The sequence below is a fragment of the Mesoplodon bidens genome (assembly GCF_964165515.1).
Source record: "Mesoplodon bidens genome assembly, chromosome: 6".
NCBI classification, from domain to species: domain Eukaryota; kingdom Metazoa; phylum Chordata; class Mammalia; order Artiodactyla; family Ziphiidae; genus Mesoplodon; species Mesoplodon bidens.
In genome coordinates, this window is record NC_138162.1 from 81713805 (window position 1) to 81732148 (window position 18344).

Below are 18344 nucleotides of genomic sequence, written 5' to 3' on the forward strand. Positions count from 1 at the left end.
TGTTCTTTATTATCTCACATGACACCTGCAAAGACCAAGCCCATGGGTCCATCTCAACATCAGAACCAAACCCCAAACAAGGCTATGCCTGTTGTTGTAAACACACTGTCATGCCTAAAGTGTCATTTATAAAGCAAAAAAAAAAAAAAGGAAAAGGGAGATAGGAGGATTGAAAAATTATGACCTAAGTTCTAAGACTGTTCTAACCCTAAAAGTGCCTATTCATTTCTTCAAAATTAAATTGCCTATTATGTACCACACTTAAGATGTTTTATAACACTCATCTCATGGTTCTCACTTGAATGTATCATGTTCAGGGATGGCAATGGAAAAAAATTTACAATATAGCCATGCAAAGTCTACAAATGCAACTAAAAAGTTCAATATGAAACATTTTCTAATTATCCCCCTTTAGGATTTCTAACTATGGCTTAAAAACCCAATGAACAAGTGGAAGTTTCCCTCTGTACATGGCTTTTATTATTTACATAATACAATACAGCATCAATGCTGAATAGCATGATTATGTGCAATACATAAATATGAACTATCTGTACACATCTGCAGATCTAACTCAGAACTAAGGTACATAAAATTGAAAGCAAAACTGAATGCTTTAAGAGTAAAAGTAAAAACTAAGACTGAACACTGCAATAAATCAGAAGTAGTGCCTCGTGTACATACTTAACTATTTACAGATGAAAACAGGCATTACCACGACACCAATCTAACTATACGCATTTATATATAAAAAACACAAGTTTCATACATCACAAAAAACCTTCCATTATAACACAGAAGTGATATTACCAGACAAGCATCAGTGAAGTATACTGCCTCTTCTAGTTGTTATTGTACAATGCTGTAGATAATGCAGCCCATGCAATACACCCAAGAACACTAGAGTCCTACACCCAAGTACAATTAATATGATAAAGCAGCCCTCTGCAAGTGGTGCTGGATACCACTAAGAAGTCTACCGCAGCCATGTTGGTTATGATTTTCCATGCAGAAGGGTACAGTTACATTAAGAACTGAAGTCTTTAAAAAAGCTTTAAACATTCTTTCTTGAACCAAAACAATTCAACAAAATATGCACATGAAAAATTAACTATTCATATACCCTTGCAAATTAAAATTCAGATGCATGTTACTCAATAGAGCTGTTGTATGTGAAAACCAAACGTAGAGTTTTAACTTCTTCTTGTAGACAAATTAATCTTAGTGCAGTTCTGTGCTACACAATATTGTTAGCAATGAGAGTAATGCAGACATCTTCTGGTGCAGGCCAGCACGATAAGCTTCAAAGATAGCTCAAGACCCTGTTGGCTTGATCTGTTTTACTCTTTATAACCAGTTATGATATGTACCTTCCAAAGAATGTCTTATCTGACAGCTTTTAGAAGACCAATTAGCCAGGCTTACATATGGCACCAAAACACTGGTTTCACGGAAAGGTCTGATAGCTTTCTTTATAGCTTTCTTCCTGCTTCCAAGGAAAATGTGGAAATTAACAGGGTAAAGTTTATGGTAGAAGTAGACTGCCAGTCCTTTTCTGGTGTACCATTAAAAAAAAAAAAAAAATACAGGCACATAACACTAGCCAGAGATTATACCTTGATTACATTCTCAAAGGCAGATATGCTGCAAACATGCAGATATTTCACGTACTGTTTGGCACAAGGAACTAAATTTTGTCCCTATTATCTGTGTTTTCAACTTGCTGTGCAGATTTTCATCCAATTTTATTCAGGGGAGGGCATATACATTTTGTAGGGCTGTATCTATCCAATTCTGCCTGTAACAAATACCCACACATCCTAAATATCAATTATAAGACAGACAACTGTAAAGTAACACTCTGGAGAACATCAAAGGAAAATGGCCATGCATCTGCTCTTTAATGTTTTCCTACGATATATTAAAATAAAAACAAAGTTATCAGTCTCTTCACAAGTAGTAATTTATATTCTCTGGATTTTTTCAGCCACAACAACTGGATTCTCTTTTCTGATTTTTGCTGCAGCTTCTGCTTTGTAATCATATGGACAGTTGTGCTTGTCAGAGTAACGGTGAAGTCCACAAAACAAATTTCCACACCGGCAGTCAAACCCTGTACATATAAGAGGAAGTAGAGTCACTTGGGAACTTGTAGCAATTAAAAGAAACAAAAGCATTAGTCAATATAGAAAAGGAAGCAGATTTTCATGACTCTTTGCAACATTAAAGAGTCTGTCACTTTAAACTGAAAGTGCTCTTAACCTCCTCTGACATGGTGAGAAATTTAAGTAACTATCCTTCCATAAACTCCTATAGGTACCAAACAGAGTAGAAATTACACAGGCTCTGGAGTCAGGCTGATTTGAATTTAAATTCTAGTCCTACTGTATGTTAACTGGGTAATGTTTCCTCAAGTGAACGCTAGGAAAAGACAACCCCATACAGTTCTGAGATTTAAAGGAAACAATTAAAAAGCATCTAGAACATTTTGTGCCTGGTTCAAAGTAGGTGCTTACTATTTAATTCAGCTATCTTTTCCCCAGGAGGACAAAGGAAAGAATCAAAAGGGATTAATTTTATCAATCCCATAAAGGAAAGTAATTCAGAAGGCCTGAAGTTAGGAAAGGGTTTCATATGATTAGACAAACCAATGGAAATCAAACTCAACTTCTCTTCACTGTCCTCTTTCCAGTCTACTCTGGAAACTTTCTATTCTTGAAAGTCGGGCATTTTGTTTTATGTGTAAGACTGACCAGTCCCTTAGGGAGTAACTAGGAGCTCCCTGAATACCTGTAAGGCCAACTTTCTTTCTGCACATGAAACATCTGTTCTTCTTTGGTTTGGGCAACTCAGGGGCTTTTTCTTCACTTTGAGAAGTACTGGGCTGAGAAACTGATGGACTGGGCTGAGTGACAACTGAAAAACAAGGGTAAAAATTAGAAGTCTGTCAATTGTTTGGCTGATAATTATCTAAGACCAGACCAAAACAAAACAAGAGAAACAGTAAGATTCTTCCTGAAAATGTTTAAGAAGTCTTTCTTGAAAACATGTACTTTAAATACAATCTTCTACTTTAATATCAGAACTTCTTTCAAATCTGAGAATTTCTTGCCAATTAACATAATACCACTTGCTCCTATAAATTTTATTTATCACTCCACTCAAATTCCTTTAAACTCACTCTAGTCCTGGGAAACAAAATCCTAATTCTAAATTTTAAAGACCTGAGAGATGTGGTCATCTGCTCAGTTTTTCCATATTCCAACTGCCTAAATGCAAACTTCTAAATTAGGGCAGTTCAAATTCATTACTACTCAGGAAATAAGGTTGCCAACTTCTGAGGTAATTAGCTATAAAGTCATTTCGCTTTTATACTGATAGAAAAAAGAAAAATTGTGTAGATAAACCCAATAAATTTTGACAAGTAAAACCCAAGTCATTAATCCCCTAATTAACTTTAGATTCCAAAATTTCACAATAATTATTGTGCCATTTTAATAAGTGCTTTATATTGTCTTACATAGAAAACCTGCAGGATTAAAAAAAAAAACTTGAAAGATCAGCAACGTTGTCTTTAGGACAGTGTAAGTACTTGTGAAGCTTTGATTTTAGACTATTAAGGATTCCAGAGGCAAAACAAGAATTTTTAGAGCACAGCTGTAATTTACTTTGTAATACTTATCTAAAATGGGTATGAAATTTGGACAGTAAGAGATATGACCTACTTTTAAAAGTCCCTGTTTCTCCACCTAAAAGATCTAAGTTTTAAGTTCACTCATGACATCAATGGAATTTGTCAATATAAAGATAAAATTGCAGATTACTGTTTTAAAGTTCACATTACCACCAGGTTATTGAAAGCAAAATAGCAAAATTTAATTCTACTTTTATAAAACTCAGCGAGGGCTTCCCTGGTGACGCAGTGGTTGAGAGTCCGCCTGCCGATGCAGGGGACACGGGTTCACGCCCCAGTCCGGGAGGATCCCACATGCCGCGGAGCGGCTGGGCCCGTGAGCCATGGCCGCTGAGCCTGTGCGTCCGGAGCCTGTGCTCCGCAAGAGGCCACAACAGTGAGAGGCCCGCGTACCGCAAAAAAAAAAAAACAAAAAAAACAAAACTCAGAGAAACCAGAAGCACTGTAAGCTGAGTTTTAATATTAATCCAAACCCCAATAGCAAATTAACATACACAATACTAAAATTACTGCATAACAATAGGTCAACACTAATGCTATCAGCATAAATCCAAACCAATTGGTTTAATAAGTACTGTAAAATTACCTCCAAATTTATAACTTATTTGCATTAGTAATATATCCAGTGAGATTAACAGTCTAATATTAGACCAACAGTAATGTTCTAGCTACTACTTATTCCTAATAATCTACTATGGCAACGTTAATGTAATTTTTCCTGATGGTATAACAGTAAAGAACAATCTGTGGAATAGTGCTGGGGAGGTGACAGCCATATTTCCTTGGCCACACCTGAAAACTGGACAGTGGTTCCTAAAACATACAGGGAAGAGGAGCGGGGGTCAGTCAAGAAGAGAAAAATGATACAGAAAAGGCAGAGCAGCGAACTACAGAAAGCCTACTAAGAAATAATAAATGCACAGAATAGCTATAGAACTAATCCAAAAGAGTACTGTTCCAAAGTCAGTGTCATTTTGTGTTTTAAAAAAACAAAAACAAATGAAACAGAACAAATACTAATTTGGTCAGTTTTTCATAAGGATGGAACTTACTTAAAAATACCAAATATGGATTCACCTGCCCAACTTAAGAATTTTCATCTTAACTGTATCAATTAAGAGTGATATGGTTCACATAAGCTCAGCTATGTACAAAAGCAAGCCTCCAAAGCAGATTACATGTCCACTGACACTATTTTCTCACAATAAAGTTTTATATTGTGTTCAGTCAACACTATACCAAGAAATCATGAATTGATCAAATGAACTATGTGCACCATAGAGTATATAGATCATTGTTCCAGGGTCTAGTGCAGATAAATCAAACAAGTCAATCTTCTGGCAACATTAAAGCACTTCTGGTTGCGCTATGTAAGTTCAGCATAGACTCAGTCACTAACTAATGAAAACCAAAATGCCTTTCCACACTGAGTTTTTAAACTCCCATAGGGATCCCACACTTCTTCAATTCAAAAGTTTCTTTTAGTGTTTAATATGTTCTTTTGCTTGAGTATTTTCTAAGTATTGACAATATCAAGACTGAATAGTTAATGCTTTTGATTATTAAATTTTTCTCCACAGCTTTGGAATTTAGTCTGTATAACTTCTTCCGTTTGTGAACAATACCTTCTTTAATGATTTAGATACTTTTAAAATATATTGGTAAACAGTTCATTAAATTCTTGACATTTTCAGTCTTCGTATTATAAACTTTGCTGATTTGTGGATGCAGGGGCAAGGGGGGATGGGCAGAGAAGAAGAGATTAAAGAGTGACTATTTTACACTTCAAGGTACTTTAAAGATAGTGGTTTGCTTGGCCTATATTTTATAGCTCTCTCTCCTCTTTGGTCCTTCAATGGAAAGGAAAGAATCCCTCCACCAACCCTTTCTTGTATTACCTAATCCAGAACTGAACTAGTATTAAAGAAAAAGCATACCTGGCTCTGACACCTCTGTTTTCGGGGTAGTTATTTTGTCCTCTCTTGAAATGCTCATTTCTGTCATTTGCTGAGTTACAGGCAAGGCAGCCACAGGCACATTTCTATTTGAGTTCAAGCAAACATTTTTAAAGATGTTAAGGGTACTTCTTGGAAAGATAATAAATTGTCAGTTCAACATTATTTCCAATGTGATCAAATGGAGCTAAATAATCTAAACAAGATGCCCAGCACAGATGGATGAGAATAAGGAAAGCTATCTGATGAATGGCTCATCAATTCAAGCCTGCATATTTATATAGGTTACGATGTTCTATTATAGCCAACTAGAAATTTTTAGCTGTGCCTGTAATTTGTTTAAGGGCAAAAGGGGTAGCTTTGCCAGAATGCCTTATGTGGCATTACAATATAGTCTGCAGAGTCTCATTCTCTACAATTCTTACACCTCCATTACAAGGAAATAAAAGCACAGCATTCTCAACACAGTATCCTTGAGAGGTTGTTCAGAAGTGCGTTGTTAATACACATCTTTACTCAATGACCTACAAGATCATATATTAAAGGACACTGGAATGATCACCAATTGTGCAACACATGTAAAGCCAAGGGCATCTAATGTATTAACATCCTTATTATAATGCAATATGTATGATGTAATACATCATTATTTATTAACATTCATAATTATAATGTCATTTATCTTTACTTCCTCCCTGTATTATTATAAAAACCCAGAAATGTTTAATCTTACCTTGATTTTTCAGATGTGCTGACAGCAGCACCTTCACAGTTGTTTAAACTAGCATCTGCTCTTTGTACAGATGCAGAATCTGAGGTAGGACTGTTGGAACCACTAGCTGTCCCTATTTAGAAAAAAAGGATTGGTAAGAAACAAAGCAACACTACAAACACTCATTACCAAAACTATTAATAAATAACAAATACTTGCATTTAATTAGGTTAGTGACTTAAGTACTTTCACTGTGCTGCAGAATCTTACACTTAAGTGATATCCAAACAACAAAAAAAAATCTATTAAAAAGTCATATCCAGTGAGTACATGTACTCAAAAACGAAAATGAAAAAGCTAGAAGATGCTTGTAGACAGTCACTCATTCCTCATGTAGTCATTCCAAGTACTTGGGCTATTATTGCTTTAAATTTCAAGCTTTTCTCGAGTCTTCTCTCCTTGGACTTTCAGGATTCATTCTCAGTCTTAGGCCCCAACTCTTGGTTCTATATTTTCTGTCCACCAGGTCTTCAAATGGGTTATTTCTTGGGACCAACTTACCCATTGGGCTCATTCTGCCACTATTCTGCTGCCTCTGAAGATGTTCTTTGTAGCAAACAGAACACATTCCATTTGTCCTAGGATTCCCATAAAAGCCACATCCTGTACTACACAGCATGGGCCCTGGGGTCTGGTTAGTCTCCTGAGCCATTTTTCTGCTGTAAACAAAACAAAACAAAAATTTTAGAAACTAGCATGTAGTCAAAAAAAAAAAATCACTAAATTAGTATGATAGTCATTATTGTACCTTTGTCATTTCTAAACACTGAGTCTGTTTCTAACAAAGCCCCAAATTGTGTTAATCTTTAAAAGAGAGTAGGCTAAATTATGAATATTTTGTTGCCTTTATAAAACAAGGGACATGAATGGAACTGTTTTAGCTTGATAAACAATGAACTATTATGAATTCACATTTTTAGGAGAAAAAAATTCTATCATTAAACATTAAAATGTATTATTTTACCTGTCACTGTTTCTGTAATTCGTGAAAAGGTCACCCTTCCAGATTCCAGAATTATGTTTAAATCGATTTTGGCAATTGGTATCTTTAAATCACTTTCTGCTCTCCTACATTACAGGCAGATCATTTCAAATAATCACAATTAACTACTGACTCTTCCTATCTACTAGTGGTTCTTTAAACTAGCTGTATATCGGATGTAGCTCTAGAGCTGTCTTAAAACTAACATCTGAACATACGTGGGCCCTGTAGTAATTCAGTTCTGCTACGGGGCAGAGCATCTGTACTTTTTAAATGCTGCAACACCTTTAGAGAAGACTGAAAAGAGAGCTGGTAGATCATCTAGCTTTTCCTGTTACCTTGGCACCAAAAAGTGAAGTTCTTTAAGAATTTAGGAAAAAGCTGCTTAGGAAATTCCTTTCGTTCTACATTTGACATGAGAAATCTGGGTCTGAGTATACTTTAAAGTCAGTGCCTAGAAACCTATAATGTACAAATTATCAGCCATAGATTTCTCAGCCAACGGCTCTATTAAAACTTTTAACAAGCGCGTGTCTGCCTCATGACAGAAAATAATGAAACCTTTCCAAGCTCAATTTCAATATGGCAAAATAAAGCAATATACACAACCTTTAGTAATGGTTAATATTTAATGCTAGGTTACCAGAAAGAGCTTTATATAGCAAGCATACCCTTGCTTTTCCAGAAGCCTTCTTAAAATTAGCACAAACACAGTAATGTTTTGCTAAATTTATTAAAATTTCCTGAGTTAACAGACATAAATATTTAAGAAAAAAATTTTTAAAACCTGGAAGGTTTCCATGTCACCTTTAAAGTATGTATGAATGTACCAAAAGCGTATTTCAGAGCATTTTATCAAGGGGAGATTATGTGCAATAATTCTGGTCATTCTCCTTTAACTGTACCTTAATGTTGACTATGAAGGTGACTTATAAGTTATGAACTTTTCAAGTAAGTGCAGGAAAGTACTTTCAGCTAGAGCTTGTTACTTCCTAGAATTTCATACTACTTTTTCCAACCACCACATACTAGGATACACTCTTTAGTGAGTTATTAAAAGCAATGTTTTAACAAGTATTAACACTTTTTACCAAAATTATAAAAAGGGAGGAAGAGGACTAACCAAACTTGACCTGGCCCGAATCCTGACAATTATTCCAACAATCTAAATGATAGTAATCTTTCCTTTTGTTAGCAAAAAGCCATCATATTTCAAGCTTGAAAATACCTCAAGCCGATCAAACTTGTATGGAAAGTGACCAATACTTGCAACTTACTTCAGATAATAGTACTAATTTAGTTGACACTATCTCTTTAAATAGTAAGTGGAATTTAGCTGACTCATTTTGGATCAGGGTAGCGCAAACATTTCAACATCACTTAGGAAGTTTATTAATAAACACTTTCAGCTGGGTTTTTAAAATTTTGAGTATAACATGTGCAAAAAATGCCTCAAATAACAGTGTATTTATTTGCATGCCTACCATGCAAAGTATGTGAATCTTTGCCCTACGCAAAAAGCAGGGCCATTCCTTGAAGCCAGCTTAAGAATTATGCTAGCTAACTTGCTACACTAACTTCTAGTGTCATCTGACAGTGGCTTTAAAAGTAAATTGGCCTAAAAGTCAACCCACATTAATATTAATCTGATTCTTAAAATCTTTTGTTTATATAAATGGGGGTGGGGATTTCACCCAATGATTTCACATGCAAAGTATTCCACCTTTCTTCAGAAAACACATCTACCTTCAAGTCACGATAAATAGCCTCCAAACTGTGAAACACAAGAGACACTGGGACATCAGTCTTCTACATGGCATCTCATCTTGTAAATTTTCCCCCCCTAGAAAGCCAGCTTTTAAATGCCATCACAAGAGCACAGCTTGCCTTAATATTTCTCAGAAGCTTAGATCACATGGGCGGGCACTTCAGCCTGTCACAAGGCTGCAATGTGACAGGGTGAGCGGGATGGAGGCTCTCACATAAAGCCTAGTCAACAGAGGCCTCTGAAATCAGCTTCTATTTTTATCTCAGAGCCTGCCAACTCCTACACAACCCCAAGAATTAAGGATGCAGCGCTCATATAAGAAAACAAAACAAAAAGATGCCATTAAGATTGCTAGTTTTTTTCTAACACAGGGAATGATCTCACATTAAATCTAGAAAATGCAAGCATCATTAATCACTCATGAAGCCAAATGGTCAGGGTTGTTTATAAAAACCAAGCACAGCGAAGAGCATCTAGGCAGAAAGAATCCTCATGATTAGTGGCAATTTTTTTTGAGGTGGGTGTGGGGGATGAGTGCCATTAGGTACTGTGTTTCCCCACTGGTATTTTAGAAAAATACAGTACCATTATTATTTACTACCTTTAAAGTTGCTAGAAACTTGAGCATTCATCATGTCAGCTCTATCAGGTATAGCTAGAATGTTTATTTTTATAGTTTTTATAGCTGAAATGTGTATTTATTTATTTATTTTTTAAACAGTTTGTGGCTTCCTATAACTCACAGGAAAATCAAAACCAAAAAGACAGGAGCATGTAACTGAAAAATTCTCCAGCCTCAAACATGAATAAAAAAGGCTTTTATGCCTATGGAATTTACTTCTCTCAGGTGCACAAAATGTTAAAAGACGTTTAAGAATGCCTGCCCACCTGGAGTTGAGACCGGAGTTCTAGTTTCTAATCTACCTCTAAGCCAGTGACCTTGGGCAAGCCCTTACTCTCCAGATCTCAGTTCCCTCTTGCTAAATGGAGATTAGTATGATTTTAAAGGCTACTTTTCAGGCTTAATACCCGGCCTGAGAGACAGAAAACAGAGAAGAATTAAACATCTTTTTGAGGGGGACATTTTTAGAAAAAAAAACTTGAAAAATGAAATTGCAGTATTTTCACCAATTCAGTTCTGAAACCCTACTTTTAAAAATAAGGAGTAAAATAAAATTCATTTACATTTTTAAAAAAGTCTGTAAATCACCTGAATGCCAAGCTGAAGAACTGTGGCTCTATGACCTATATACTACTTTACCCTAATTTGTCCTTAGACTAGATTATTAGAAGGCCGTCAATCAATAAAGATAACCCGGACCTTTCCCCAAAACACAGCTCCACGGAGTGCGTGGAAAGCGAGCAAAGAATTTCACGTTCCTCAGCCTAAATGCACGAAACAAAGGGGAAGGTGCTCCATTTCCTTCATGAAAGGCATCTCGGGCGAGAAACGCAGCAACATCGGTAAAACTAAAACACGACAGAGAAGACCCCTCTCACCCAACGTTCCAGCGGATTTTAAAACAAGTTCGGGTCCCACTGGTCCCCTATCCCTACCGCCATGCCCTTTCAAGCAAAGGCCTCGTTCAGGAAAGCACTGCAGGGCCTTTTCCAAAAACCACTGAGTCATGCAGAACAGCAGCTCCGCAGGCCAAGCCGGCCCCTAACCCTGCCGGTCCCGCGCCGACCACCGACCCTGAACGGCCCCTACGAGGAGGCGGAGATAGGGGGTGCGGTGGGCAAGAGGCTGGGGGCGCGGCCGCCTCTTTGTCTTTCCGGGTTTGGCCGCCCACGGCGGGCGCCACCGCGGAAGGCGGCCGCGACGGACTCGAGGGAGGCCCAGAGCTCGAACCCCCTGGAGGCCGCAAGCCGGGCATTGTTTCCCCGACCATGAGTGTGCGAGTGAGCCCGGGGCACAGGGAACCAGGCCTCCGGCCTCGACGGCAGAATGCCGCCTCCGTCTTTGTGCTTCCTGAGCTGGCTGGCGGGCTCTCCTCCCACAAACGCCGCCATACGCGGGCCGCTCGGCCTTCGTCGGAGGCCCGCGGCGCCCGAATCCCTCACTCCCACCCCCGGCCGAGCACGAGTAGCCGGGCGCCCTCCCCAATCCCCGTGCTACTCACCCTTCGGCGGCAGGAACCGGGCTGGCGCGCGACGCCGGCGCGGTGGGACCGGGCCGAGCCCTCAGGGAGGGGCGAGCCAGGCGCCCTGAATTCGCCGCCGCCGCCGCCGCGGGCCGGGAGCGGGTCAGAGCCGCAGGCGGAGGTGGCGCCGCCGCCGTGGGGTCTTCCTTTGTTCCCGCAGCAGCACCGAGCGTGGCCGGGACACGCCGGAGCTCGGGAAGTGGGAGGAGGGAAGCGAGGGGGGGCGGAGAAGGAGGCGGAGGGAGGGCCGAAGGCCGCGGCGTCTAACTGCTCGCGGCGCCGGCCCGTCGTCGCCTCACGCCTCCACCGTCGGCGGGTTTGGCCGACTCCGAGGGCGAGCGGGGAGCGCGCAGCTAGGCCTGGGCGCCGCAAGGGCCCGCGGATGGCGCTCTCCGTCGCTTTGCTACTGCCGGGGAAGGTGTGCGGCTCCAGGGAACGACGAACCCCAAACGGAGATGCACGTAGGCCTGCACTACAGTCGACTGACGCGTCCTCTCCAGCCGGCGCTCAGGCAGTGAAGGAAAGGCGGGGGGGGGGCGGTGCGGGGTCTGTGCGTCAGCGAAAACCCCGACGGCGGCGGCGGCGGGGAGCGCGTTGACGTCACGTGCTCGACGCCGCGCCTCCGCCTCCAGTCGCCTGGCCGGGGAGGCGGGGCCGAGCCTGAGCGCGCTACCTATGCGCGGAGCCGACTCAGTGACTCGACTGCCGGCCCCAGGGTGGAGTTGGAAAGAAGTAGTCCTGTGGAGGATGCGTTTCTATTTTTAACCCGATTGTCCGCCTTCAGCCTCTCTGCTTCCGATTTTCTCAGTCAAGCCGACTTTTAGCCATCTGAGTTCTCACGCTTTGTCTAAAGCCTTTGGCAGACATTTCCCTTTCCTCCTTACTCGCCACCCCTTCCCCACCCAACAAGAACGTGTTAGAAGGATTCGGCTCGAGAAGAGAAAATGAACTGCTGTTTAGCTTCTGGGTCTTCTCGCCTGTTTATGAAGTTTCCCCCGTCCGGTTCCCTCACACTCCGCTTCAGTTCTAAAGTCTATCCTGAGCATTGCCCTGATGCTCCCGGGAAGGAGCGGGGCGGGCGGCGCTCGCTCGCTCGCTCGCTCGCTCGCCCAAGGTCACGGCTGGTTGTGCAGAGTCAGGAAGTGCTCCGCCGACTTGCTGCCCGTCTTCGGCCCCGGCGACACTGTTCTGAGCAAACTGTTTTGGCCAGCCTGTAAAATCCCTGGAAATGGACTATTCCAGCAGAGCCTCGTGAACTGGGAAAGCACCAAATGTTCTACCCAAGATGAAGTTAAGGAACAAACAAGCTAGACCCGAGGGAGAGATCAAAAAGGAGACGTTGCAGGAGTAAGTTCAAAAGGGGGCAACTCAAAAATGAGGCACAGGCCCCGACTAGTTTGAAAGGGTGAGTTAACTAAAAACACCGAGAAGCTTTTCAAAGCACCAACAAAAAAACCCACTTGCAGCTGGCCTCTCCAGGTGACTTTAGTTCAACTCAAAAAACACAAGTAGTAAGACAGAAGGGACTTAGGAAATTTCCTAGTAAACAGTGGCCTAATGAATAAATAGAAACGATGTTTAGGGCTTCAAATAGCCACCATTAGACTGGAATGAGAGGTCCCTTCGTTGCTTCCCAAACTTGGTGATCAGAAAAATCACCTGGAGTAATTGCTTACTTTTAAATAATCACCTAGGCCTTTCCCCTGGAGATAGTTTTGGTAGTCTGGGGTGGAGCTCAGGAACTTGAATATTTAAGTAGTACTCCAGGTGATTCTTCTTTATAATTTTGTGTATTTGGGAGAATGCTGTCCTGTTGCCCTGTGCCAAAATTTCCAAATCAAACAGTTCTCTGCCACAGTAAGTAGAATCCCTAGAACATAACTGGACATTTTTCTTTATAATTTAGAGTTATTGCTGTAGGCAATTAAAGTGTTAGAAATATAAGTATTGATAGTTTCAGACACTGGTCCCAGGACCATTGAAATTTACTTTCTTTAGTGGGTAGACAAATCAGTAAAAACATAGCAGCTACCATTTACAGACCATTTTGGGGGCTAAGTATTTTTCATTTAGGGTTTCATTTAATCCTCACAGCAATTCACTGAGATAGGTCCTATATATCCATTTTTTACAGTTAAGTGAATAATGACTAAAGAGGGTAAGTGACTCCCTTGAGGCACTAAAGGACAGGGAATCAATGGAGGTGGTTCTTACTGAGGACAAAAATAACTTAGAGATTTCCCCCTCCTCCCATTTTAGTTACTAAAAATTGAAACAAGATAATTCCTGAAGGAGTGAAATTGAAAAAAAAAACCCAGCTAAGTAATAAGGCAAGCTGGTTATTTAATAATGTATTGCATAATATGTAGCCCCTTCTGATAATTTGTCTTCTCTACCAACCATTTATAATTTTCTCTATGAGACTGTTTCAACCAGGAATATACCTGGTATTGAACCTAGTTTTAGCAGGTTACCCTTCCAGCATCTACACTAGTCGTTCTCCAAGTGTGGTCCCCAGACCAGCAGCATCAGCATCACCTGGGCACTTGTTAGAAATACAGATTCTCAGGCCCCCACACCAGATCTACGGAATCACAAACTCTGAGGGTTTGTCCAGTGATCTGTGTTTTAACAGGTTCTCCATGTGATTCTGATACACGCTGAAGTTTGAGAACCATTGACTTACTCCACCATGCTGTAAGAGATCTCTCAATGAGATCTCTCACATGTTCACACCATGTGAAGGGAAAAAGTTAAAAAAAATGTTTTTCCTCATATTTCTGGTGTAACAGATTAGGGGATATGCTTCTAAGGAGTATTTTTGTTTTTGTTTTGGTGTCCTAAATTTTTAGTTGGCCTGTAAAGACAAACTATAGAACACAAAATATATAGCAGAATGCTCTTAATATAGTATGCAAAAGGGCTGTCACCATGGTCATCAGAGAAGGTTAAAACCAGCCTCTGCAAAAAATACCAGAGAAAGTGGTGTGTGCTCGAAATGTGGTGTTATTGATTGTTCAAAAAATACCTTTTGTAGAATTTCATTACATGGAACATACCAAGTGACTGGTACTGATCCATTCCTAAATACTCCTTGAAAATAATACTAACTCAATTTTTTTAATTCATTTTTTCCATAAAAATGTTTTGCACACTTGCTACATTCTAGATACCCACTAAACTGGGTGCTGGAATATACATTGGTGGGAAAAAATTGATCTTACCCTTGTTCTCATGGATCTTACTGTCATATGAGGGAGAAGGACGTTAACAATATTATCATGTAAATATGTAATGAGCTGGTAAATATTTTGAAAGAAAGGTACAGAATGCTACGGGAGCACATAACCAATGACAATGGATGCTGAAAACTCGCCCAAATCTGAGTTCCATTGCCAGTCATCTCCATCACCAGTGGAACTAGGCTTATTTCCTTAAAGTAGTTAACTATAGCAAACTGGCATGTCATATGAGAAAGTTGGAACAGTTTGTATTCTGCTTAAGAATTCAGGTAAAGTCATTACAAGTTCACTTATGTTTTTCTTTGTAATCTAGGGATGAGCCAAAAAGGGGATTGATAATGGAGAAGAGCAAATTAATTCAATTTCTTAGAAAGTAGAAACTGACATCTTTTAAAAATAGCAATAAAGGTTATTAGTCCACTTGTAAAATATAAAAGACCTGGAGTTATTTTAGTTTGACATGGAGCTTTCCATTATGGAATAAGAATTGCTTCTATGTATGGCATGATTGTAACACCCTGTCATGGGTATTACATTTTTTCTCTGTGCTTGAGTAGAGCTTGGTGAAGCACAAAGTCTTTGCTGGGGTTTTAAAAACCGTTAGGTGTCATTTGATGTTCACATAGTACCCTTCTTCTCTCTCCTTTATCCCCTTCCCAGATCTCAAAGGTCAAGGTAACAATATTCAATTGTATTTTTATTATTTTCAAAATGATTGGCTGAAAGGATATAATATTATATTTAGAGCAAATCAACTAATTAAAAATTAAGAGTAGAACATCCCATTATTTAAAAAAATTTCCTCTAATAATTAGTAATTAAATAATAATTAAAATATCAGTGAGTCCAATAATGGATTGGTTTTAGACCTAGCTCAACAAGTGACTGGCTGAGTATTCTTCCCCAGGGAAATGATAAAACAAGTAGCAATTTAATTACTGTGTAGACCTTTTGATAGTGTTAAAGCCATACTTATTTTCAGTGAAAACAACTTGATCAAAGAATCTACAAATAAATGGCATGAATGGCTTACCTAATTAGAGAAGACTTTTAGACACAATCCAGATATTTTCATCATAACCATAAACAATTTTTACAACTATTTAAATGAACAAAAGCCTTTATTATTTATGCACATTAAGAACTTAGGGTGAAGGAAATTGATGAATATCTATGTGTGTGTGTGTGTGTGTATATATATATATATATATATATATATATATATATATATGTATTGCTGTGGATATCACCTTTGTAAGACACAAGGTACTTTGGTCTCAAGAACTTTAGGAAATCTTTGTGACTGAACAAGCAATCTAGGTATAGATGTTAAGTATGTGATTTGAATCTCAGTAGTTGTATGTGGGGTTGGCTCTGAAACAACACTTTGGAGCATGTCATAACTTGGGCTCATAGGTGGTGGATGGGCCAGAAAGACAGTCAGGAATGGGGTCAGTGATTTGGCAAGTGCCCCACAGCAACTAGAATGGTACAGAGCTGGGGCAGTGGCAATTGGCAGTAAGGCCCTAGCTGTCAGGCAACAGAAAAATATCACAGAAAGCAGGTAGATACCATCAGGGAGGTCAGGATTCAATCAGAAGACTGGTAGGAGAGAAATGGGTAGGGTGGGCCCTGGTCCTGGAAGAATGTAAGTTCTAGAAGGAGAGTTTGTGTAACATTTTTTCATTTACCGTGTATATTCGAATACATTAATTCAATGAACTCTTACAACAGCCCACTGAGATAGATATTATCATCTCTCCTTTTGCAGAGGAGTTGACTGAGGCTCAGGGCAAACTCATGTGTCCTGTCCAATGTCATACATCTAGTAAGAGTCAGAGCTGGGAATTTAACTCTGGTCTTCTGTCCCTTGGTTCAATGTTCTGCTGCCTCTCCAGGAGCATTTCCTCTTTTAATTTACATCATAATTATATTTCCTGTTATAATGTGAACCACACTTGTATATCTTGTACATCACTCATCTCACCCAAAACTGTGACCTTAATAGAAACTCTGATTAGATAGTTTCTTCCAACCTAACAGGCAACTCCTAAGTCTCATTTGCCGGTTCTAAGCTCTCTATCCAACTTCTAAATGTGGCATTCCTTAAGTCTAGCACCCAAGCACTCTTTGTTTCTCTACTGCACATACTCTCAGAGCGATTTCACCCACTTCCATAGATGTAAATGCTGTCACCTGGTGCAATGGTTCTGCTAGAAAGAGGTAGGTGCTGATACTCCAGGTACACTTGTGGCTTCTCTTCTAGTCCAGCTCTTCCTTTCAAAAAGACTTCTCTCCCGCCATTTTTTTCTGGCTTAGAGGTTAAGAAGCATGCTTCTTTTTGAGAAGCCTTCAGGAGTAGAGTATGAAATAAAGGATTCATGCAATAGGAGTTAGATTCAACCAGATGACTTCTTCAGCCCCTGGCAATTATAAGACCCCATGATTTCTTTGAGTGCATATTTGAATGAGTAAATTTCTGTTCATTAACTGTTTTTAAAAGCTTTATTCTTTTGTAATCACTTGACCTTATAGTTAAGGTAGAATTTTAAAAAAGGGTAAAAAGCCACAAATTCATAATAAATTATTTAAAAAAATGAAAACCAGTACAACAGTGTAACTGCATAAGGATTAAAGGAACTATATAAGTTTCAGGCAAATATATTTAGTATTTACTTTGTGCTTTTATATACCTTATTTCTAATTTTTACAATAATCCTTTGAAGTAGTGATGATTATGCTTTTTGACAGAGGTAGGGCAGAGGTACAAGGAGATAAGTAATATATCTCAAATCATATAGTTGTTATTGAAGAGTGAAGTCAAACCCAGGTCAGTCTTTGAGGCTCAAGTCCTTTCCAATGCAATAATACTTTTCCTAAACTAGTCATAGTTACAAACTTTTAGAGGGTCCTCTTCAGCTGTCCACCCAGCACAGAGGTCTTCTAGATAGCATCTTCAGCATTCAGGTTATGCGCTGATACCGCTAATGCTACGAAAGGATGTGCTCACACAGTAACACATCCCAACCTCCCTAAAATCGTGATACAAGATTTAATCCCGATACTACCATTATCTAGTTTGCAAAGACCTCAGAAAAACATAACTTAAGTCTTCCATTTAAATGTATTCTATGACTATTAAGATGCCATTGGTTAAAAACAGCCATCAATTTTTTAGAACTTATTGCTAAACATATTCAACAGGGTGGCTATTTCTTTCAATTTGTACTTGGGTATAATTTTGTGGGCTCTTTACTATTGTCAACTCTCATTATCAGTTAGTGAATTATATGCCATACACCTCATCTGCAGTAACTTGGATGCTTTGCCATTTACAGCAAATTTGTTTTCCTATTTTGGAAGTATATTGAGGATGAAGGAAAAAGAAGAAGGAGAAAATAACAAAAGAATTTTGGGGTGGAATTCTATTCTACATCTGTTTTATTATGCTATTTAAAAAATTACAAAGTATTAATAATATATGAATATATTCTCTTCGGAGAATAAATTTCAAGCAGCACACGATTTTAACATAAAAATGAATCTCCTGTTCAAGCAACCCCCAACCCATTCTCCTCTTCCCAAAGATAATCCTTAGGTACTTATGTGTCTATACTTTCAAACCTTATTTTATGCATTCATGTACTTATATATAGAGAGAGACAGACGTCTTTGTGATTTGTTTACATACATGGAATTGTGCTGTATATATTGTTCTGCAACAGTATGCTTTGGGGATCTTTTCCATATCAGTGCATAAATATTGACCTTATTTATTTTAACAAAT

The 18344-nt window shown here is 39.2% G+C and overlaps 2 protein-coding genes across 2 annotated transcripts in view; one reads left to right on the forward strand and one right to left on the reverse strand.

Annotated features, from left to right (window-relative positions):
* Window positions 1–1871: 1871 nt before the first annotated feature.
* On the reverse strand, window positions 1872–11766 carry ZFAND5 (zinc finger AN1-type containing 5). Its single transcript, XM_081237469.1, has 6 exons — window positions 11295–11766; window positions 6923–7080; window positions 6383–6494; window positions 5632–5735; window positions 2791–2916; window positions 1872–2113 (listed from the first exon to the last, which is right to left on the reverse strand). Exons 2-6 carry the CDS (start codon window positions 7071–7073, stop codon window positions 1965–1967), a joined length of 642 nt encoding a protein of 213 aa, XP_081093595.1. The 5' UTR covers window positions 7074–7080; window positions 11295–11766; the 3' UTR covers window positions 1872–1964.
* Window positions 11767–11938: 172 nt separating this feature from the next.
* TMC1 (transmembrane channel like 1) overlaps window positions 11939–18344 on the forward strand; it is a 396715-nt gene continuing 390309 nt past the window's right edge. Inside the window, exon 1 of the mRNA XM_081237467.1 lies at window positions 11939–12720. The gene's annotated coding sequence lies outside the window, so the exon portion shown is untranslated. The remainder of the gene's footprint in view (window positions 12721–18344) is intronic.